The sequence below is a fragment of the Ixodes scapularis genome, unplaced genomic scaffold (assembly GCF_016920785.2).
Source record: "Ixodes scapularis isolate PalLabHiFi unplaced genomic scaffold, ASM1692078v2 PGA_scaffold2__306_contigs__length_199485367, whole genome shotgun sequence".
In the NCBI taxonomy this organism is placed as follows: domain Eukaryota; kingdom Metazoa; phylum Arthropoda; class Arachnida; order Ixodida; family Ixodidae; genus Ixodes; species Ixodes scapularis.
Genome location: NW_024609857.1, coordinates 123,646,682 through 123,666,005, shown reverse-complemented (window position 1 = coordinate 123,666,005; position 19,324 = coordinate 123,646,682). Strand labels below are relative to the sequence as shown.

Below are 19,324 nucleotides of genomic sequence, written 5' to 3'. Positions count from 1 at the left end.
CTGAGATTTCGACAGAATGGAAGTTAATGCAGCGTAATGACTTTATTGCTTTTTATAAGCGTTAGAATAGCTCAGAATTTAGTTTACAACGTTAAATTATCACTGTTTATATTGCTGAGAGTTTCACTCTTCGCGTTTACCATGGCAACGTTGCTTTCTTTCTCTCGTGTTCTGTCGCTCTCTTTTGCGATCGTTCACTCGGGACCCAGGATGTCGGCGCACGGGATTTGCCACTCCTCCTCACCCACCTTTACCCCCCTGCCACAAAGTAAGCCATTACTTGTAACGCGTTATGTACGAGTCTGCGTTCATCAGAGCGGTTAGGACTTCGGTGTCGGCGGCGGCAATAAGTTACGCTGCGGACGTCGAGTGAAGCAACACAGGCGATGCTAACTTCAATAGGCATATGTGACGTACTCTGCGGGATACGCGGAAGTGAACAAAACCTGTCCCCCTCCACTGTTACACTCGCCGTCACCCCCGTGGCGAACCGTCTTTTGTGTCGATCGCTCGCCGCGACCTTCGACGATGTTAATCCTTTATGGCGAATTCCACTGGGCGTTTCCGAGCGCGCCGGGATGAGTTGACCAGATCCGGAATGGAGCACACGATCCGAACTGGGTCGCGCCGCCTACGGATTCCCAGTGGAACATCCCCACAACTCCGGGATCGGCGGATGCCTTCCCGTGATTCAACTGCCCGGGAATCCCCCTTCTGCGGCCGCCGCGTTCGTTTCGAAGACGTTTTCGCAATGTTCGACGCACGAGCGGCAGGAATGGCTCAGGAGCTTCTAGCAAAGATTGCCGGAATGCCCGTAGCGCGGCAAAACCTTCTCTTCTCCTTCCTGGAAATCGAACCTGTCGAGGCGGGGGGTAACCAAGTGGCCATTATGAATTCTTCTGAGGCGAGAACAGGCCAGATGCCCCGCGAGAAAGGAAGTCACGTGTGTGCGCCGTGGGCTGGCCCGGCTGGCTTCCGGTTGAATCCGCCGGAATCGTGGGAGCGACTTTTCTCGGATCCAGATCGAGATCTGAAGCGGGAGCTAATCCAAAACGACCATACGAACACGTCCTTCTCGATCCCGATCGCCCAGTGAAATAGGCTCGCTCCAGAAAAGTCGATCGCGGCGCGCTCCAAAACGACCAGTGGAATTCGCCATTAGAAGTCGATAATCGCGGAGGAGGCGGCTGGGGTATCTGAAGAGTGAACCCAAGTGGAAACCACGTAATCCCCCAGAGTGCGTCACTCGGAAGGCGACGTGGAGAGTTGAGAGGCACTTTGACCTTCAATTTGTTTCTTTTTATTTATTTTTTTTATTTTTTTTTTTTTTTTACATAAAAACCAGCGCTCGTAAGAAAATGCGGTTTTCTGTTCTTCGTTCCATCGGTGACACAGATTTATTTCCGCAGTTAATTGGCCAAAGACTGAAAATCGTTGCACCGCTCCTTTAAGGTCATCCTAGGCGTCGTCCTCTAAGTGTCGTCCTTGAGGTCGTCCTCTAGGCGTCGCTCTCGACGTCGTTTCAAAGGTCGTCCTAGACGCCGTCCTTCAGGTCGTCCTCGGCGTCATCCTAGACGCCGTCCTCGATGTCGTCGTATAGGTCGTCCTAGACGCCATACTTAGTGTCAATCTCTCGAAACATTACTCGAAAACATTTCTCCCGCGGGACTGTAAGGCATTTCGCCTTCCTACGCGTAAGAAGTCTTGAGTGTCCTCCTGTCTTTCTTTTTAATTAAAAACAATAAGTTTACATGGGCGGCATCAAATTACGCACCAATCAAAACATATTTATGAAATTAGTTGTGATCATAGTGATATTCGTGGCTTAAATCACGATTTAAATTATCTTAATCTTTATTCTCCACCCTGAACTCAATGAATTTATGGTGGCTAATATTAATATATCAACGCCTCGTCGATTTGTAGAAAAAGTGCAGCGGTTGCACCTTCTAGGAGCTGGGAAGGTTTATCGTCGGAAGCCAGCATGCACTGTGATTGATAGATGTAAAATCCATTTCCTAGGATATATAAGCATGGATATATGTAAGAAACCTCTTATATATCTTGGGATATATAAGAAGCTAGATGACCTTCTTAAGTCTGCCTCAGCCCTCATGCAACGTCACCCTCGACGTATCGGCTCAAAGAACCAAAGTTCTGTCCGTGCGCGCTTTCACCTCCACAGCTTCGCGTGCGAAAAGGCGCCGCAGGCTCAGCTCCTCCGCTAGTGGCGCTACGCGCGTTTTGAAGTGTTCTTGCATTGACGTCACATCAGCCGCCATTGCTCCGCACCCGTGCCTTCTGCAGCATACATTTCACACCATCGAACTTACTCTTCTCGCCAAGAACGGATTCGATGCCAAATATTTGTTGCATAAGCACGGAACAGTGGCGGCGGGTACGATGCGCTTTTCCCCGCAAAGTGTAGACCTTTGTTTTGTGGATTGGACGTTACGTTTTTTAGTGCACCACTAAAAAGACCTAGCGCTGTTTGTGTTGCACTCAAAATAAAGCATATACAAATAAAAAGTCGGTCACGTGCTCCGAAAATTCATCCTGCAGCCACTATTTTAAACGCCCGGCAGGGATGCCTGCACTCACCAACTGGATGCCTGCACTCACCAGTGCAGCGAGCAATTTCTCTTCAGGCCGACGCAGACCTCTGGGACCCTCGGCCGAGCCTGGCCCTGGTGACCGTGATGTGCCTGGCCGGAGCGGCACTGTCCAGACGACTCCCGGACATCCGAAACCAGCTCCTGCCAAACCACGAGTTCGGTGTCGGGGGCCACCCGACGCCGTCCTCCGACGGAGCGCAGTTCGCAGAGCCGACCGGGCATCAGCAGCAGCTACAGCTGCAGTCGCGAGGCCGGTCGAGCTCCGAGCCAGGGCGAACATCCTTTCTGCACACAGCGGATCTACCATGGGTGCATCCAAGGAGCGTACAACACCAAGAAATAACTGGATCAATCTGAAGATATATATATATATTTGTTTTTTATGGTATAAGGAAGACACACACGGCAGCCCAACTCCCGTGAACATCCTTAAATAGGACTGTTTAATTGTGACACTGTGTTCGCTTCACTGACTTTTAAGTAATGCGATAAGAGTGCCTCGTTATTGCAACAAAAGATTTGTTTCTCTTTTCAGAAGTTATTTATGCCAAATAATTCTGGTAGATTTGGAGATGCGAAAGTGCCCCACTATTAGGGCTTTAAAGGTGCACTGAAAACCCAAAATGCATTTTTGTTTCTTCGTCCCAATGTCAAAAACGGCTGGAAATGATCTCTAGAAATCACCTTCAACATTGAAAGGTTCAAAAAAACATATTAGCGCAGGGACGAAATAAATCAAGAAACCCCAATAAATAGATGGGGAGATGTGATACCCAGGTTCTGATGTCGAAGTGAATGGCAAGAAGAGAAGGAACGACACAGTATCTGGATAGTAACAAGCGACGTTTTCAAGCATTAACTATTCAAGGTACTTTTCAGAGTTCCACTGCTGGTGCTCCACTGTGTTATTACGTTTGGGTTGTACAGCGCAGCGAAATTTTCTTACCTTTAACAGGACTGGACTTGGCAGCAGCCGTGTTTTGGAGATTCCAAAGATATGGCTGTTATACTCGAAGACAACTTTCTTTGGCGATGCGGTCAAAGTTATATTGACCGCTTGCACGAACTGTGCATGTGCATTCCTCTCGTCAAAAATGCCACAGAAAGTTGTCCCAGGGGTGTAGCCACCTCTATCTGTGCGTTCATTCACGCTTACAAAAGGGCCTTATAAACACCTGCAAACTGCAATTTCTGTCTAAATTGCTCATCTATAGCTGAGAGAGAAGTTGTCCCTTGAGGCACATAACTTCAGGCTGTATAAACGTACGACACAATTTTTTTCCCCTTGAAACACAATAAATTATACGCGAAATGTAAAGCGCCATCTAGTAGCGCGTCGAGAACTACGTCCGCCATCTTGGCGGCGGCGAGAAAACGAAACCAGAGACCCGACCGTCAAAGAGCTTAGCCCATGTAAGTAAACCAGCGGCCGCGCTTCGACCAAGAGAACGAAGGTTTATCGCTGCGGATGCAGCGATAAACCTTCGATTCGTGCGTGACGTAAACGCAAACAGGGTTTGCATTGTTCTCTTATTTTTATTTGTTACTTCAAATACAGCTTTTGACAAAAACAATCGGTGACAACGCGAAAACACATGCGGACGTTATTTGGTTATTGTTCAGATTATGCGAGTAATGCATTGATTACGATATTTTTCTTTCTCGTTTAGTTGGAGTTTTGTGCTAAAAAAAAAAACAGAAAAAAGTAAAAGAAATGCCTGTTTTTATATTCTTGAGGTCTTTATTTCTTTTAGGAGTCAGTGCACGGTAAACCATTTCTGTGTGAATTGTTTGTGATTGTCATCGAGGGTGTTTATACTGTTTAAATAATAAATTAAAAATGTCTTCACTTGAAAAGGCTTCCGTGTGCATACTTTATAGGCGTCACAACCTCAAGTTTGAAATGGGACATCAATGAACCAACGGATTGATCAATTGATGAGTCTATTAAAGAAGAGTGCGACCAGTCGGGTTAATTTTTTATTCAACACCCAGCTCCAATCACCATTCAATGTTTTATGAAACCTATGGATTGCGAAAGAAAACAAAAATATATAGAACCAGCAGTTCTACAAACCACAGCACTAAGATTATGGAAGCATTCGACTTAATATGTATTGCTTTGCTGAATTTCCACGCGTGCGAAACGATACAACACAACCTTTAGCAAGAAGAGACAACAACGAAACACAAGCATATACGGTAATAGGGAGGGTTCCAGCTCGGCCGGAAACGGGCTTGCGTCGTCGAGATTCATGTCACTGGAAGAGCACCGGTTGCAGACGACGCACGGCGGTATCCCCGCTTGATTAAATCCCCCAAATAAAAAAAGGTAGCGACATCATCCCCCTCCTCCTCTGACGCGCACACCTTTAACATAATGTTTTGCTTTTTCACACCCGCGCGTCAACTGTAGCGCCACCAGTCAAAGGCTGAAAGACACGCAAATACATACACACAGGCTAAAAGCGCACTGTCACGGTCTACCAGCCTTGAAGAATGTGCTCTAAGAAAGACAATGAAATTGTTGAACAGTCGGCGTTATTTGATTGGTAACATGAACTCATAACATGCACTGCACTCCGCCCAGCATAGGCATTCATTCTCCCTCCTCCTCTGACGCCCACACCTTTTGTCTTTATGATTTGCTTTTTACACCGGCGCGTCGACTGTAGCGCCGCTTGGATTGGCCCAAGATAGCAGGCGGCATTCTTCAAAGGATGTCGCGACTTTTCCATATAAAGGGGCTTTACGCTTGATGGCCTCTGAGATCCCGAAGCGCGCGGGACATCGGAGGCCATGCCCGCTTTCGCATGTTACAGATTTTGGCCGCACGGTAGCGACACGGTTCTATCTTGAGGCGAATTGAACTAGCCCTATCTTTTCACGAAGTTGTACCAAATTGGTTTCCCAACATTTTTTTCTTTCTTTCTTTTATGCCCATTGTAGTGTCCGCCTGCGTTTTGCTTGGTGCGCAAGAATCTCAATGCATGCGGACGAGACCAAGGCTGTTAAAGGGGCGGTGCAAAGATATTCGCTTGGAACGTTTTTCACTTCACCTTATGTTGTACCGCAGCGAAGGCTAGAAGCGCGAGCTCACAGCGTTGGCAGCTGCCCTTAATGCACGAGAGCTTGTGCCGCCGAGATGTGCCCTAGAAAAAGGAGCTCGCGCTTGTAGCCTTTCCTCCGGTACATCATAAGGGGAAACAGAGTATAGTGGCACCCAAGTATACTCGCACGCAACTAACTGACTAGAAACTCCTTTGTTGCGGCGCATTTTCAAGGAAGGACAAAAATGAGCGTTTTCTTTCCATTTCTCCTTTGCAAAACTTGATGCTGGTAGCCTCGGGGTCGCAGTATCCCACAATGACGATATTTAATGCGGCTCATAGATTGGACCCGAGCATTGCGTGAGCACTTTATCTGAGCTCGTGATAATCAATAGCTCGACAAGCATACGGGTGGTGGCCCGTGCCACTGCCCGTGTCCAGTAGCTGCAATGACGACCGTAGCCGAATTTTAGCAGGTCGTTTCCACGCGAACGGTTCGCCCTCGAACGCATCGGCGACGTCACTGCGCATGCGCGCGCGAGTCGTTCGGGGCGTCGGGAGGCTCTTCTCGTTCGTTTCTCCCATTCCGGCCGCTGGAGTCGTCAGCGCAACGCAGCCAGCACCGTTCACGACTCGCGTAAAAAAAAAAAAAGAAGAAAAGAAAGAAGATGGCGGTCGGTTCGCCGATTTACTTCGCCGACCCCGTCAAGCGTTAGGCTTAGGACAGCGGGAGGCGATTTTCCATCCTGTTACTCTGCTTCATTCGAGAGTTTGGAGCAAATCATTTCGAGGACTGCTTACAATGGTAAGCAATCGTAAATGCTGTAAACTGCGCATGAGTAAATATTTGCGATCTGCGGGCAGACTAGCTGCCGTGGCGACCGCGAGCAGACGAAATGATTTGGTTCGATGGCACACAACGTGAACGATAGTTCAACTTCAAGATGGCGAAGACACACCACCAACGTCACTAAAACACTCCGTTGGGAAACTCGCCTTCGAAACCTGGGCCGCTGGCGTCCACCGAGACCGAGCTAAATACGACAACAGCGCCACTCTTTGTCATTTGTCTGTACTGTGGTCACATTGTGCTTTTAGAAAGCCTGTTTTTGCGTAAAAACAAACGGAAAAGACTTTTTTTATTAAGTTTTTCGAGTTTAATACAAAATGAAGGGCGCGTGATGTTTCTATAATATTTAGTTTGCAATTTTTTGCGGAACACTTAATATTGTTTTTATACAACCATGCCTCAGCGGTGCTTTCAGGTAGCGCGTCCCGACCTATGTGCATTTTAACTTTGGTAGTAATTCGCGGCGCGTCTGCTGGGGAGCAGGGACGGCGCCAATGGGAGGCGAGGGGTCGCGGGCGCCTCCCCTAAAATTTGTCCTGCCACCCCAAAAATATGCCAGCCTTTACACCTCCCCTCCTCACCCTAATTTTCGCGCGCAGACCCGCATACGCTACATGGCTCGTCATTTTCCTCATTTCCTCGTCCCATGGAAAAGGCATTGGTTTAAAGATAGCCAGCCTAAAGAGGCCTCATACCGGACGTTTTCAACTTTTTCGCGCCGTCCGCTTTATTTTGTACCCCGTGAAGAACGATGCATGCATATCGGTATGGCTTGCCGAAGCTAAGGAGCGTCGTCTACCACTCAATTCCTCTGTCGCCAACCATAAAAGGCTTCCTGAAAGTAGCTTCACCCAAGTGATTACTCGGAGAGGCTTAGAATCCCATCTGCACTGCGCCGTCGCTTCGTACCTGCCAGACAAAGGAACTCGAGGGCACTGTTCATGTTCTGACCGAGGAAATCTTCCAAATTCCTGAGACGCCTGGGCCGACTGGCGAGTTCCCAATTAAGGGGCGGCTTTGATGTGTCTAGGCCATCCTGCTTATTTCAAGTCTCTATGGGGTCCTTGCAGCAACTTTGGTGATGGCGACTGTGTGTGCTTGGAAAAGGGTATAGGTCGGAGCCTGGCGGTTCGAGAACTGCCACGCTCCCATCATTAGTGACCCTGGGGCACGGAGTCGATCGAAGGGCTATCCCAGGAGGTTGGAGGAAAGCTGAAAGTGTTTGTGTATTTGGAGGGGGGGGGGGGGGGGGGGGAGGAGGGAGGGAGGGAGGGAGCAAAACAGTTGAAGTGCTGTATTTTGACAGAGGGCTGTCGAAACTAGAAGAAAGTTCCTCAAAAGGAAGGCGGTCTACGACGCTACTCCAACAGTGCAACACGCAGGGTGTCCCAAACATCATCGGCTTCCTTCAACCAGATGAAGAGTGGCGCAGCTAAATCACTCGCCGCGTACCTCTGCCAGGCGTATTCAGCAGAGAAGAGAGAATCGTCACTACATCTACATGATCGCTGACGTGGTCTGGTTTTCCGCGAAGCAGGGGACTGCCTAAAGAGCAGATATTGCCTGAATATTTTGCACGTGAAATCCTACATTAACCAGAGTTGTAGATAGGTTGTAAAATAATGAAATAAACTGAGCTGATTTCTATTAAAAACTCCCGAAGCGCCAAGTCATCGTCCCTGAATATTTGTTCTTTTAGTCGGATCGAAGGCCAATGCCTCCCAAAAAATGCCATGCGCCTCCCCACTGCCCCCTCACTATGAAAAGCCTGGCGCCGTCCCTGCTGGGGAGACGGGGATGGCACCCCTGTAACCTCTTACGCTGTATCTCTTTTGGCGCCAAAATGGCCGATTAAAGCCAAAATAGAAGTAACGTCCAGTTCCTCCAGTGGCCGCTGCGGGAGAAATGGCGGCGTTGTGTTCGCCATTAGCTAGGTTCTGGAGGACAGATCGGGGCCACGTTTTCAAAGCTGTCTCTATGGCAGTTCCCAACTGAGTGCTTCTAGTAACGTTACACACCACATACCTTTACGCTCGTTCAGATACCTTTTACACTATCTAGCTTCGCAAATCTTGAAATTCCGACCGGCAAATGTTACTTCGGCCGTCTTGTTTACATCAGGCGTACGCCGGAAACACGAGCGGCCACAGACTTACACGTTGCAGAATGTTTCACATGTTTACTAGAAGATGGCGCCACCGTTAAACACTATCATCATCATCGTTTACATGGTTGCGCCAGTCTCACGATTCGCTAAAATATGTCAAATTTCACGTACGGTTTTACGGAACGGACCAGCTGCACCGTTCGTGATTTCGGAACCGTATGCTCGAAAAACGACTCGCTAAAACTCCCTAATGTCTGGAACTCAGCGCGTGTCCTGTGCTTTGCTAACCCCAGCACGTGGCTATGATCAACATTGGGAATGTGGGGCAGTGCTCTGAGATTTTTGACGACTCGAAGGAAAAACGTCTGACTCCGTGTTTGTACAAAACGGTTCTGTTTATTGTCCTCTCAGGCGGCAGCACGGAAGAGACCGAGCGGCGAGCCCCGCGGGGGCCCTGTTTTATGACCCTCCGCTGGGGCGGCCGCGTTCTCATTATTTTCACCCCGCAAGAGAAGGGGCCGCGCTGCTCTTGCCGCGTGGACCGCACTTTTTGCTTGTCGGTGTGACTGGCGCTGAGGAGACCGCCACAGGGGCATATGATCGACTCCAGCAGTGATTTCCCTGCACCCCCCCCCCCCCCCCCTTACAAGGTACACCCCTTCTTGTTTCAGTGTCGATAATAAGTGGCGCACTATCTTTGCATGAGTGAGCAGGCACCGGTGTGCGCGAGCACACGCAACGAAATTGACGTCATCATATCCAGCTTGAATGGGGGATATGATGACGGCAATTTCGTTGCGTGTGCTCGCGCTCACCGGCAGCTGGCTGACTCATGGAAAGATTGTGCACCACTTATTATCGACACTGAAATGATTGGTTCAGCATCCCTTTAATTCACAAAAAATACTCTTTCTCAATGCCGCCCCCGTCCCGAATCCACCCTAAACATTTAGACACCCCTCCTAATTTCAATTCCTGGGGAAACCCCTGGGCCCCAGATCACGAGGCCGCTTGTTCTGATTGCGAGAGTTGAGGGGGTGAACGCTGCTCGTTTTTCTTTAACTTTTCTGCGACTTCTTCTGCATGTAGTGAAAAACGATCGCTCGTTGCATAGGTCAATGGAGAGTTTTCGTAGACTGCGTTTCCCCCCTCCGCTAAGCCCTCCGCAACAAAGAAGCGAATGCTGCGCCTGCGCGCCGATTAACTGAAGAGTTCCGGCTATCGTAGCGGGTTGCGGAGAGCGTTGCGGGACGGCGATAACGATCTACGAAAACTCCCTATTAGCGTCAGGAATTCGTTCTAAGCGGTGTTGGCGCAAAGTACAAACATTGTTTCATCGCCCCTTTAAGCGAGACAATTGAAGTTTAGTTTTAATAATATACACCACTAACCATAATTGAAGGTTAACAGTGAACAACAGAAGCTGAAAGCACCACACAGCCCTCATTTGAATGTCATACATTAAAAAAAAGAGAAGTAATTACTTTGGAAAGCTAGGAAACAATATCATTGCTTTGCAGCGATTTCTATACACATGATCTGGCGTCGGTCGGTAAAGGAGGGTTGTAAAACACCTCTAAAGATAAACAGGGGTCTGTTGATAAAATATTCTTGAATATTTAAAGCGTGGTCATGTAGAATAGAAAACACAGCAGACACGGACGATGTGTCTGTTTGCTCAACATTCACAGATACGGGATGTTGCTGTCTTTTCTGTCGAAAGTCACGTTTGAATTGCAGCGAACGTGGCGTTTGACTTAGTTGGATTGCAGTGGCCAAACTTCTATGTCGGCGGTGACGAAAAATTACGTTGTGGACGTCAAGTGAAGCAACACGGGCGGTGCCAACTTCATTTCACAATCTCCCTTTTTTTTTTGGTCGCAGCTGAGGATAAGATTTTGTTTAGTGCAAAGAAGTTCGGGGGTAGTTTTGAGAAAATCAATGCAGTTATCCTGCCACGGTTGAACAAATCTTCATTAATAGAAAATTAATGTCTGTGTGTGTGGTTTATTTTTATTTATTTATTATTATTTTTTTTATTGACTTTGTTCTTATTCTTTTGTTCTGATTGATACTTACCCTGAATGTACCCCCCCCCCCCCCCCCTCATGTAATGCCCTTAATTGGGCCTTTGAGGTACCATGAATAAATAAATAAATAATAGCGCAATATCCGTCAACTGTGCTTGAGGTCAATACTATCTGAAACCAAATTAAGCTCTCCGCAACGCCTGAAAAATATTGCCCGGGGCAATTTTTCGTAAAACACAAAACTTAAAAAAAAAAAAAAAAAAAAAAAACGAAAAAAAAAATTTTTATTACCAAAAAAAGAAAAAAAACCTTGAGTCTTATGTCTTGGCCTGGAGAGTCCTGCTAAACAGTACGACTTCATACGTATTCACATCGAAAAAAAAAAAAAGAATTGAAAGTGCACCCAAAGATGAAAGGCACGACGGCCTCGCGCTTTTTCCACGTTGGGTTATCCAAAGTCAAAAAACCATAGTTTCCCAATCGCACTTAGTGGCAGAGTGTCCATGCCCTGGAAATGCTGGGAAACCGAAACTCAAGATGCTTGACGCTACCAAGATGGTCGCGTGCACAGTGCTGCCAGACCACCAAGCAAGCCCCTCAAAAGAAGAAAAAAAACTTATTTTAAACAATTTAATTGAGATACGCCTGTCAAAAGATAAATTTTACTAAAAAAAAAAGATCTTTAGAGCCATATTGATGGCGAGAGATTTATTTGAAATGCTGCGCGCAAAGTCCATGACGTCACGGACTGGTCATTCGCTCTTTCCACCTCAACGTGAGGCCGAGGCCGAACCACCTCTCCTCCACGCGCCCGAAATGCCGAGTAAAACAACTGGAAAGAAGGAGACTACCGACTAAATCGCGCTGTCAATATTGCTCTAAAGATTTTTCTTTTCGCGTAAAAGTCAAATCTTTTGACACGCGTTTCTCAACCAAACTGTTAAAAAATAACTTTACTTTTAGGGGCTTTTTAACGTGGATTGCAATGAACTGAGGGTTTGAACTCTAAATGACAAACTTCAACTATTAACTTTTGTTTAATAGAAAAATCTGATAAAATTGTAGTTTGCTACATTCATCCATTCCTCGGAAACTGTTGTTCACAGCAGCGAGAATGTAAACTTCAATTGGCTATGTCATAAATAATGATGATTTTTAAAATTATTTTTCAGTTAATGCTAGCATTTTTTACACGCGCAATTAGAATGAGCCAAACACATTTTCCCTTCTTGTACCCTGGTTACAACGACACCCTTCATCATAGTTAAGTCACCCCAAACTGTCTGTCTGGCTTCACTAGTTACTGCAGTTGTTTGTGTGAGCTTACACAACCTGAAGTTAGTCTGCCTCAACAGGAGACTTGTCCCGCAGCTGTAGATGAGTAATTCAGCCAGTGAAGTAGAACCGCTAGCCTGGGGTTTTTAACTTGGATCATGCGGTAGAGATACACGACCGCACGCCGGCACGATGCTCATCCAGCTGGAAACAGGCGGCGGTGGGGTGTTTGCGCCATAGAGTTATTACAATAAACGCTAGAGGCTCAGCTGGCGCTAGTGTGCTGTTGCAAATTGAAGCAGACAGCAAGCAGTCCGAAATTGACTTCCGGTAATGCATTTCTACGGAAAAAAGCGAGTGCATTTCCTCCCTGCGCTCGATTATAAGAGCAAATATCACGAACAATTCGTACCTACTAGGCACATTGGAAAATTTCCCAGTCACGCAGATGAAATAATTGGTCAGTTACGGCGTTTTTATTTTAAAATCGTGGCATGAAGAACGGTGCTAAAACTGTTTGGTACATGTATTTATGTGCACTGTCGGACACTGTTAGCGCGAACACGGCGTCGGCGCTTTCCAGCATGGGGGATATACGTGCCAAACGAACGAAGGACATGTGGAAAACCAAGAGAGACGGCAAGAACTCTTTGTGCTTGCAGACGATCAAAATAAATTGAAAGTCACGTAATATAGTCCGATTTGCAATAAATAAGTACGGCTTTATTCTTTCTGCTCATGAATATGTGCGAAGATACTTGTTCTGTGCTCAAATCATCACCCGCACGCTCCAAATCTTGCAAATAGGAGGAAGCCAGAGAACAGGTGCGCGATAAAAACTGCCCGACATATGAAATAATAAGAAAACACACCTTTCGTAGCCCACGTACTTTATTCTTTACGTTTCGAACGTTTTTTTAGCCACTCGTAAAGTTGCACGACGGGGTCATTTTCTTATAGTGAGAGGACAGGCATATTAGCAATATATAAGCACCAACGGAATGCTGGCGGACTTTTAACACACTCTACATTCCTTTCGATCGTTATTTTGCTTAGAATCGTCAGTCGTTTCTACATACCTGCCATGGAAAGAGGTTTGGGCCTGAAATACAGCGAAGCTTAACATCGTTCAGGGGTAAAAGAAAAATGCTGTAACTAAAGCAATTACACTTTCACAATAGTAATAAAGGTGCATACTATACGGTACAACCGAAATAACAAGCGTTATTCATGTTATTTTCCGGCGACGAGACAAAACTCACGCGCGTTTTTCCATAGGAATACACAGGAAGACTGGGAAAGTAGACTGCATGCTGTCTGCTTCAATTTGCAACCGGAAGTCCCATAGACACTAGCGCCAGCTGAGCCTGTAGCGTTTATTATAATAACTCTATGGTTTGCGCATGACGTCAATCGTCCATTTTGTTTTGTTTTTTTCAAACAAATTTACTAATTTGAAGGATTACATCGCAACCGGTTGAGATGCCAGCGTGGTAAGACATGAGCTTCTGTGCTCTAGGCATTTGAGCAGACATGTACAAATTACTCAGAAAAGGTAGTTAAGTTACCGAGTATCGACGGGCTTCTTCCAAAACCGACGCGCCCCATTGCGGCGAAATACCACGCAGTGCACTCTGGGAACTAGCTCGTCCCTCAGTTTCGGTTTCGACTGAGCAGGATCATCTCATGCTATCACGCCGCGACCGAACGCACTGCTTGCGTTTTCGATTATCTGACTTTTTACGGATGTACAATACACTCATTCTCGAGCGATACAAAACGAAGACCAGGGCACTTTCCTTGGTTCCCGAAACACTGGATATTGTGCGTGCGTATGCAAACGTACGTGGCTTAGTCCCCTCACCCCAAGAGTGCATCTTTGAGCGCAGTGGCAGTAATCCCGTCTAGTACCAGTGAACTACAACTGAAATTTTGTCACCTTGAGCCCTACCGAGGAGGATAGAAGGGTAGGAGAGGGCATGACGCCAGCCGCGTAGCCTCCACAAGCCATGCTCCCTTGACGCCTCGCCTCTCTCATTTTCCTTCTTACTCTCCTCACTTACCAGGGTAACGTGACCAGACCACGTGACCATAGCTAGCCTTCGTCTAGCTAGAGTCTAGCCATGGGGTACTAGAATACACCACAGTCTAGTTTTGGGTCTGATAAAACGCACCGGACGGAGCGCGCGCAAGCCTGCAAGGAGTCTTTCTACAATCAACCATCCATCTCACACGTGACATGTCACGCGCACCAATTGCCAGAGAGATCTTCGGTCACGTTGGCCACAACATCGTTTAAACTTTTTATGACTAGGCTTCACCAATATTGCAACGTGCCCTCTCTTAGTACTTCTAACCTCCTTGAGCCCTACACATTTTGTTTGCCAAGCGTCTGCTTCTGGTTACTTCATTGGGCGAAAAGCAAACCGCATCCTCACTACTGTACAAAAATTACTATGATGTCTTCCTCGTGTCATCACATATCTCACAGCCAAAGTTTATGCTGATAGAAAGTTAAGTTTTCGCAAACGCTGAGATCGGCTAGCTACGACGGAGGCCCTAACAAGCGTCCCCTACTCCTCGCTAAGCCTTTTTGGACAAGCTTTTCCTGACGCCCAAGGTCTGTGGCTGAACGGTGAGTCTGAAATTATCCCCGCATACTCAGTCACAAAGAAAGAAAACACATAACAGATATTATGGCCATTAGAAACCGTCAACTGCGTTTTGAACAATTTCGTTCGTTTGGTTCATGCTCGTCCGGCGCACTTCCGGCGAACGGGGCGACATTCTTCACACAAGTGCTCGATTTTTGCTTTCTTAATAATAATAATAATAATGCTTTATTCGGTTTCTAAAACCCGGGCGACAGTGAAAAGGCTATTGCCCATGCCATAGAGGCCCACTGTACCCACTACACAGACATATATACATATATATATATATATATATATATATATATATACACTGGGATTTGGGATTATATATATATGTACACTGGGATTTGGGTCGGATTGAGTGTCAGATCACAGTTCTTTCAGATGGATGGTTGCACATTTACACAGTTCCTTTATGTCCGCTTTGCTTTCAAATGTCCCTTGTGTGACGTCACTCGGGAGGGAGCGCCAGAGCTCGATGGTTCTCGGGAGGAGCGTGCTTCTATGACGCTCCGTCCGTCCAAGGAGGGGTTGTAGTTTATCGGCGCGATTCTTCCTCACATACCCTAGGAGAGGCGTAGGAGGGCCACCCAGCGTGCAGGCTAGGAGGCGGAGCGAAGCCACCTGCCTACGAACAGACAGGCAGTTCCACCCTACAGCTCCGAGAAGTTCCGGGGTGCCAATGTCCCTGTATTGCCTCAGCTGCGGCGGCGATTGGCGACGCAGGATAGCATAGGCCGCGCGCCGTTGCACACTCTCCAGCGAGGCAATTGCGGCGACCTGTCTAGGGCTCCACACCGACGAGCAGAACTCAAGCTGCGGGAGCATTAGTGCGGTGTATAAACTCCGCAGTGCCTTTGGGCCGGCCCCCTTGACACTCGTTGGACGAAGCCCAGCGTGCGTCGCGCTCGCGAGAGCACCTCGGCAATGTGGGGGGAAAAACGGAGGTACGGATCGAGTGTGACTCCCAACAGTTTTGTGCGCTGCGTCCTTGTGATAAGGCTGTTCCGTATCGTCAAGTCAGGAGGAGGCGGAGGCTGTCGGGTGGTGGTGAACAGCATTGTAGAGCACTTTTCCGCATTGAGGGGTAGCCCGTTTTTCACGGACCATTCTTCAATCTTGCAAAGGTCCTCTTGTAGCCGTTTGTAAGGGTTTCTGCCCCTGATAGGCAGAAGGAGAGTTAAGTCGTCGGCATATAAAAATGGTGTTGAACTGAGGGAACGGGTCACATCATCAATAAAAATGTTGAAGAGTGTTGGGCCTAATACGCTGCCTTGAGGGATGCCCGAGACTACTTCTAAGGACTCGGACTTGGCTCCTCGAAATACAACCTTCTGGCTTCTGCCTGTTAAGAAATTTGCAATCCATTTGTGTGTTGCACCTGCCACGCCAAAGCTCGACAGTTTCCACAAAAGAAGGCTGTGGTCGACTTTGTCAAATGCCTGCTTGAAATCCAGCTGGACCAACTCGCATGCTGTGCGGTCGTCCAAGCATTCACTTACTTGGTGCACCAGTGTGGCCAGAGCAAGCTCGCAGCTACGGCGTGAGCGGAAACCGTACTGGTGAGTCGAGAGTAAGCTCCGCTCCTCCAGTTGATGAAGCATCTTGGTGTTAATAATTCGCTCCATTGTTCTGCACACAACTGATGTAACAGAGATAGGGCGGTAGGAGCGCACGGACGTGACGGAAGTGCCGTTTCCCTTGTGGATCGGTTTAACCAAAGCCGTTTTCCACTTGGATAGAACTGACCCCTGTTCAAGAAGTGATGAGAACATGATGGTGAGCATGGGCGTACCAAACGGGGGGGCAAGGGAGGCGCTTGCCCCCCCAGCTCTCAGAGTGGGGGGGGGGGCAAGGCATGTGTTTTGCCCCCCCAAAACGGCGGTCACTGGGCAGGGCAAAGACTGGCCGGCGGCGCCCAAGGAATACCAAGGGCACCGCCTCCTGACCCGCCGGCATATTTTTAACACGCAGGCGATACAAACTCTAGCAACGGCGGTCACGCCGGATTGGCTGGTTCGTGGAGATAGGCGCTGCCGCCGTCAACATAGGCAGCGGATACAATGCGAGTTTCCGAAGCGGTATACCCTAACTTAGTGGTAAGATGTCTGCCTCATACGTATCAGACCCGGGTTCTATCTATGGTGTGGGCTTACTTCTTTTATTTTTTTCCTCGAACATTTTGCTTTGTCGAGGCATTTGGCGATATTTACGACATTTTTTTTTCCCGATTAAAACTGAAAAAAACGAATGTTGTTGACGAAACATCTCTGAACAAAATCGTATGGGACTCTATTTAGGGCAGTGCATGGGGGACAGCGGGGATTGGGTTGCCGAATGGACGCCGCGAAGCGGCGTGTAGGGTGGGTTGCTAAGTGGGATAGTAGTTTAGTTATTAGCAGCCGCACACTGTCGCCGCGAAGCGGCGTGAACGCCGCCGCGGGGATGGGTTAACGCGCTTCGAATGAGAAACGCGCCGCCCCAACCCAAAATTTAAGTTCCCGCGCGTTGCTGAGCAGCCAATCCGGCGTGAACGTCGTTGCTAGGAGTCTATCGCCTGCGCCGTAAAAGGAGCCAGTGACCAGAGGCGCCCGGTGCGCATACACAATTGGCCCTCTCCTCCCCCCCTCTTTTACAACGCCTACACACACACACGCTGTAAAAGTTAGTGATGGACCAAATCTGCCGAACTTCAGATACGGAAAAGTTCCACACATGCCGAAATTTTGAAGGAAAGTTCGCAAAGATACAGCAAAAATTTGGCAAATGTCTGCGCACGCGCACGAACGCGACGGGGCCATGGATCGCAAATGGAAGCCGCGCAGTCGCGCGGTTACCATCGCACAGTTTAGTACAACCAGCGATTACGGAGAGGTGTGGAGCAGGCGGCACGGCAACTGTGCGTTTGTGAGCTTTTGCGAGTGTGGTTCTCTTGAATATTTTCTGCCTCAAGAACAGAAGATCGACCAGTAATTTACGCAGTCCACTGCGCAAGTGACAAATGATGCGGTGCATTCTGGATAACGTGATTTTTATTTGACGTTTCCATTGATGCAACGAGGTAGTTGAAACATTGACTGACAACTGCACAATTACGCTCAGTGTGCGCAGCCCACTGCCGTCAAACGGGGCAGGGTCACGAGAGCTTGCCACAATGTAGGGGATGCAGTTGGCATCCTCGTCATAATGTAATACGTATTTTCTTCCTCATTTTCTTTCCTTTTTACGTACTTTCTGTAGTGTGTATATTCTGTACATTTATTTATCTGTTTTGTTTTCTCCTATGTGATGGCGGGCTGGCAGCAGACATGTACAAGCTACTCAAACAAGTAATTAAGTTAAATTACTGAGTATTAGCCTCAAAAGTAGTATGAGTAGAGTAGAAATTACTCAAATGGAGAGTAATTCACTTAATTACTAATTACCGTAAAAAAGTAGCAAATTACTTTTGAAGTTACTTTCATTTTTTTTCTATGCTAACAAGGAAGTACTTACGTAGGTTTTGATGCGTTAGCGAAATTCTGCTAGCCGAATATAAAGTGGCTTGTGTTTTCACAGAAATGCTTTAATAGCTGGTTCTGCTTCTGCATGCCTAATTGTTGCGTACTTCTTTTTGGTCAAGGATGTACTGCGGATGTATCATTTCACCTTTGAGGTTTAGCACTGCCTGAGCTTGATTTTGCAGACAGTGTTTAATTGCTCACAGTGTTGCGTAAAGTACGTCTAAAAACTACTTGGAAGTATAAAGTAAATGAGAGGTTATATACTTTACGCAACACTGTAAGCAATCAAACACTGTCTGCAAAATCAAGCTCAGGCAGTGCTCAACCTCAGAGGACATCTCATAAGGCACTTATTTGTATCGGTTTTATCGCCGTCGTTTCTTCACTCAGAGAAATGACCACGTGACGTCTCGAAAGACAGCACAACACCAACTCAACTCTCCTACGTCACGCCGCGGTGGTGGCGCGCCGGACGCACTTCCGGTCTGGGGCGGTGGGCAGAAGTCGCCGTGCCAGACATGCATTTCTGTGTTCCTTTGGAAGAAACGAGACAAAAAACCTGCCTTCTCGTCTAAATGCTGCGATGGGGGTTGTACCAAGAGAGTCTGGAAAGGTTTGAAGATCAGTTTTCATGTGTTTTTGCACCCTCCGTTCGTCCGGGAACGTGGATAGTAGCCGTGAAAAGGGCAAACCAGACGCTGTCGAACTGCGATTGCGTGTGCGGGCCACAATTTGTGGTCGCCAGATGTATTTTCTTTGTTCTAACATGAACGAGAGAAAACCCCAAGTCGTCCGGACCACCCACGGGTTCAGGTGCGTCCTCAAATTCACACGGCCGCCTGATCGTTCGAACTTTCGTCTGCTCTCTCAAAGTTGTCTGCTTTTTGTCGTCTGCTCGTTCAAACACAAGCGGCCCGTAGACCAAACTTTGACCTGGTGATTGCAATAAGAAGTAATTGCAGGCCTCAAAAGGCTTAAGTAGGCTCGGTGTAAACAGTAGATACAAGATGTTAATTATTGGTACCGGTGGCCATCACCTACTTGTTACGCTTGGTCTGTTCCCGCTTCCGATTTTCAGTATCGACGTCGATCATCGCCGCTACCTTTTACACTTTTGCAGCACGAGCGTCGTCGCGACCGAAAATAGCTACAAGAATCTCTTCATGGTTTTGGCGTCCATTTCTACAGCGTTCATGCGAATGAATCGCCGCACGTCAAATTATTTACGGAAAGTTTAGCG

General features: G+C 47.6%; 1 protein-coding gene across 1 annotated transcript in view; it reads left to right on the top strand.

The window, feature by feature from the left end:
- Nucleotides 1-4,462, top strand: part of LOC121836395 (solute carrier family 22 member 12-like) — a 31,076-nt gene extending 26,614 nt beyond the window's left edge. Inside the window, exon 4 of the mRNA XM_042291287.1 lies at nt 2,649-4,462. Within this exon, the coding sequence (XP_042147221.1) occupies nt 2,649-2,972 (324 nt within the window). The 3' untranslated portion in view covers nt 2,973-4,462. The remainder of the gene's footprint in view (nt 1-2,648) is intronic.
- Nucleotides 4,463-19,324: the final 14,862 nt, after the last annotated feature.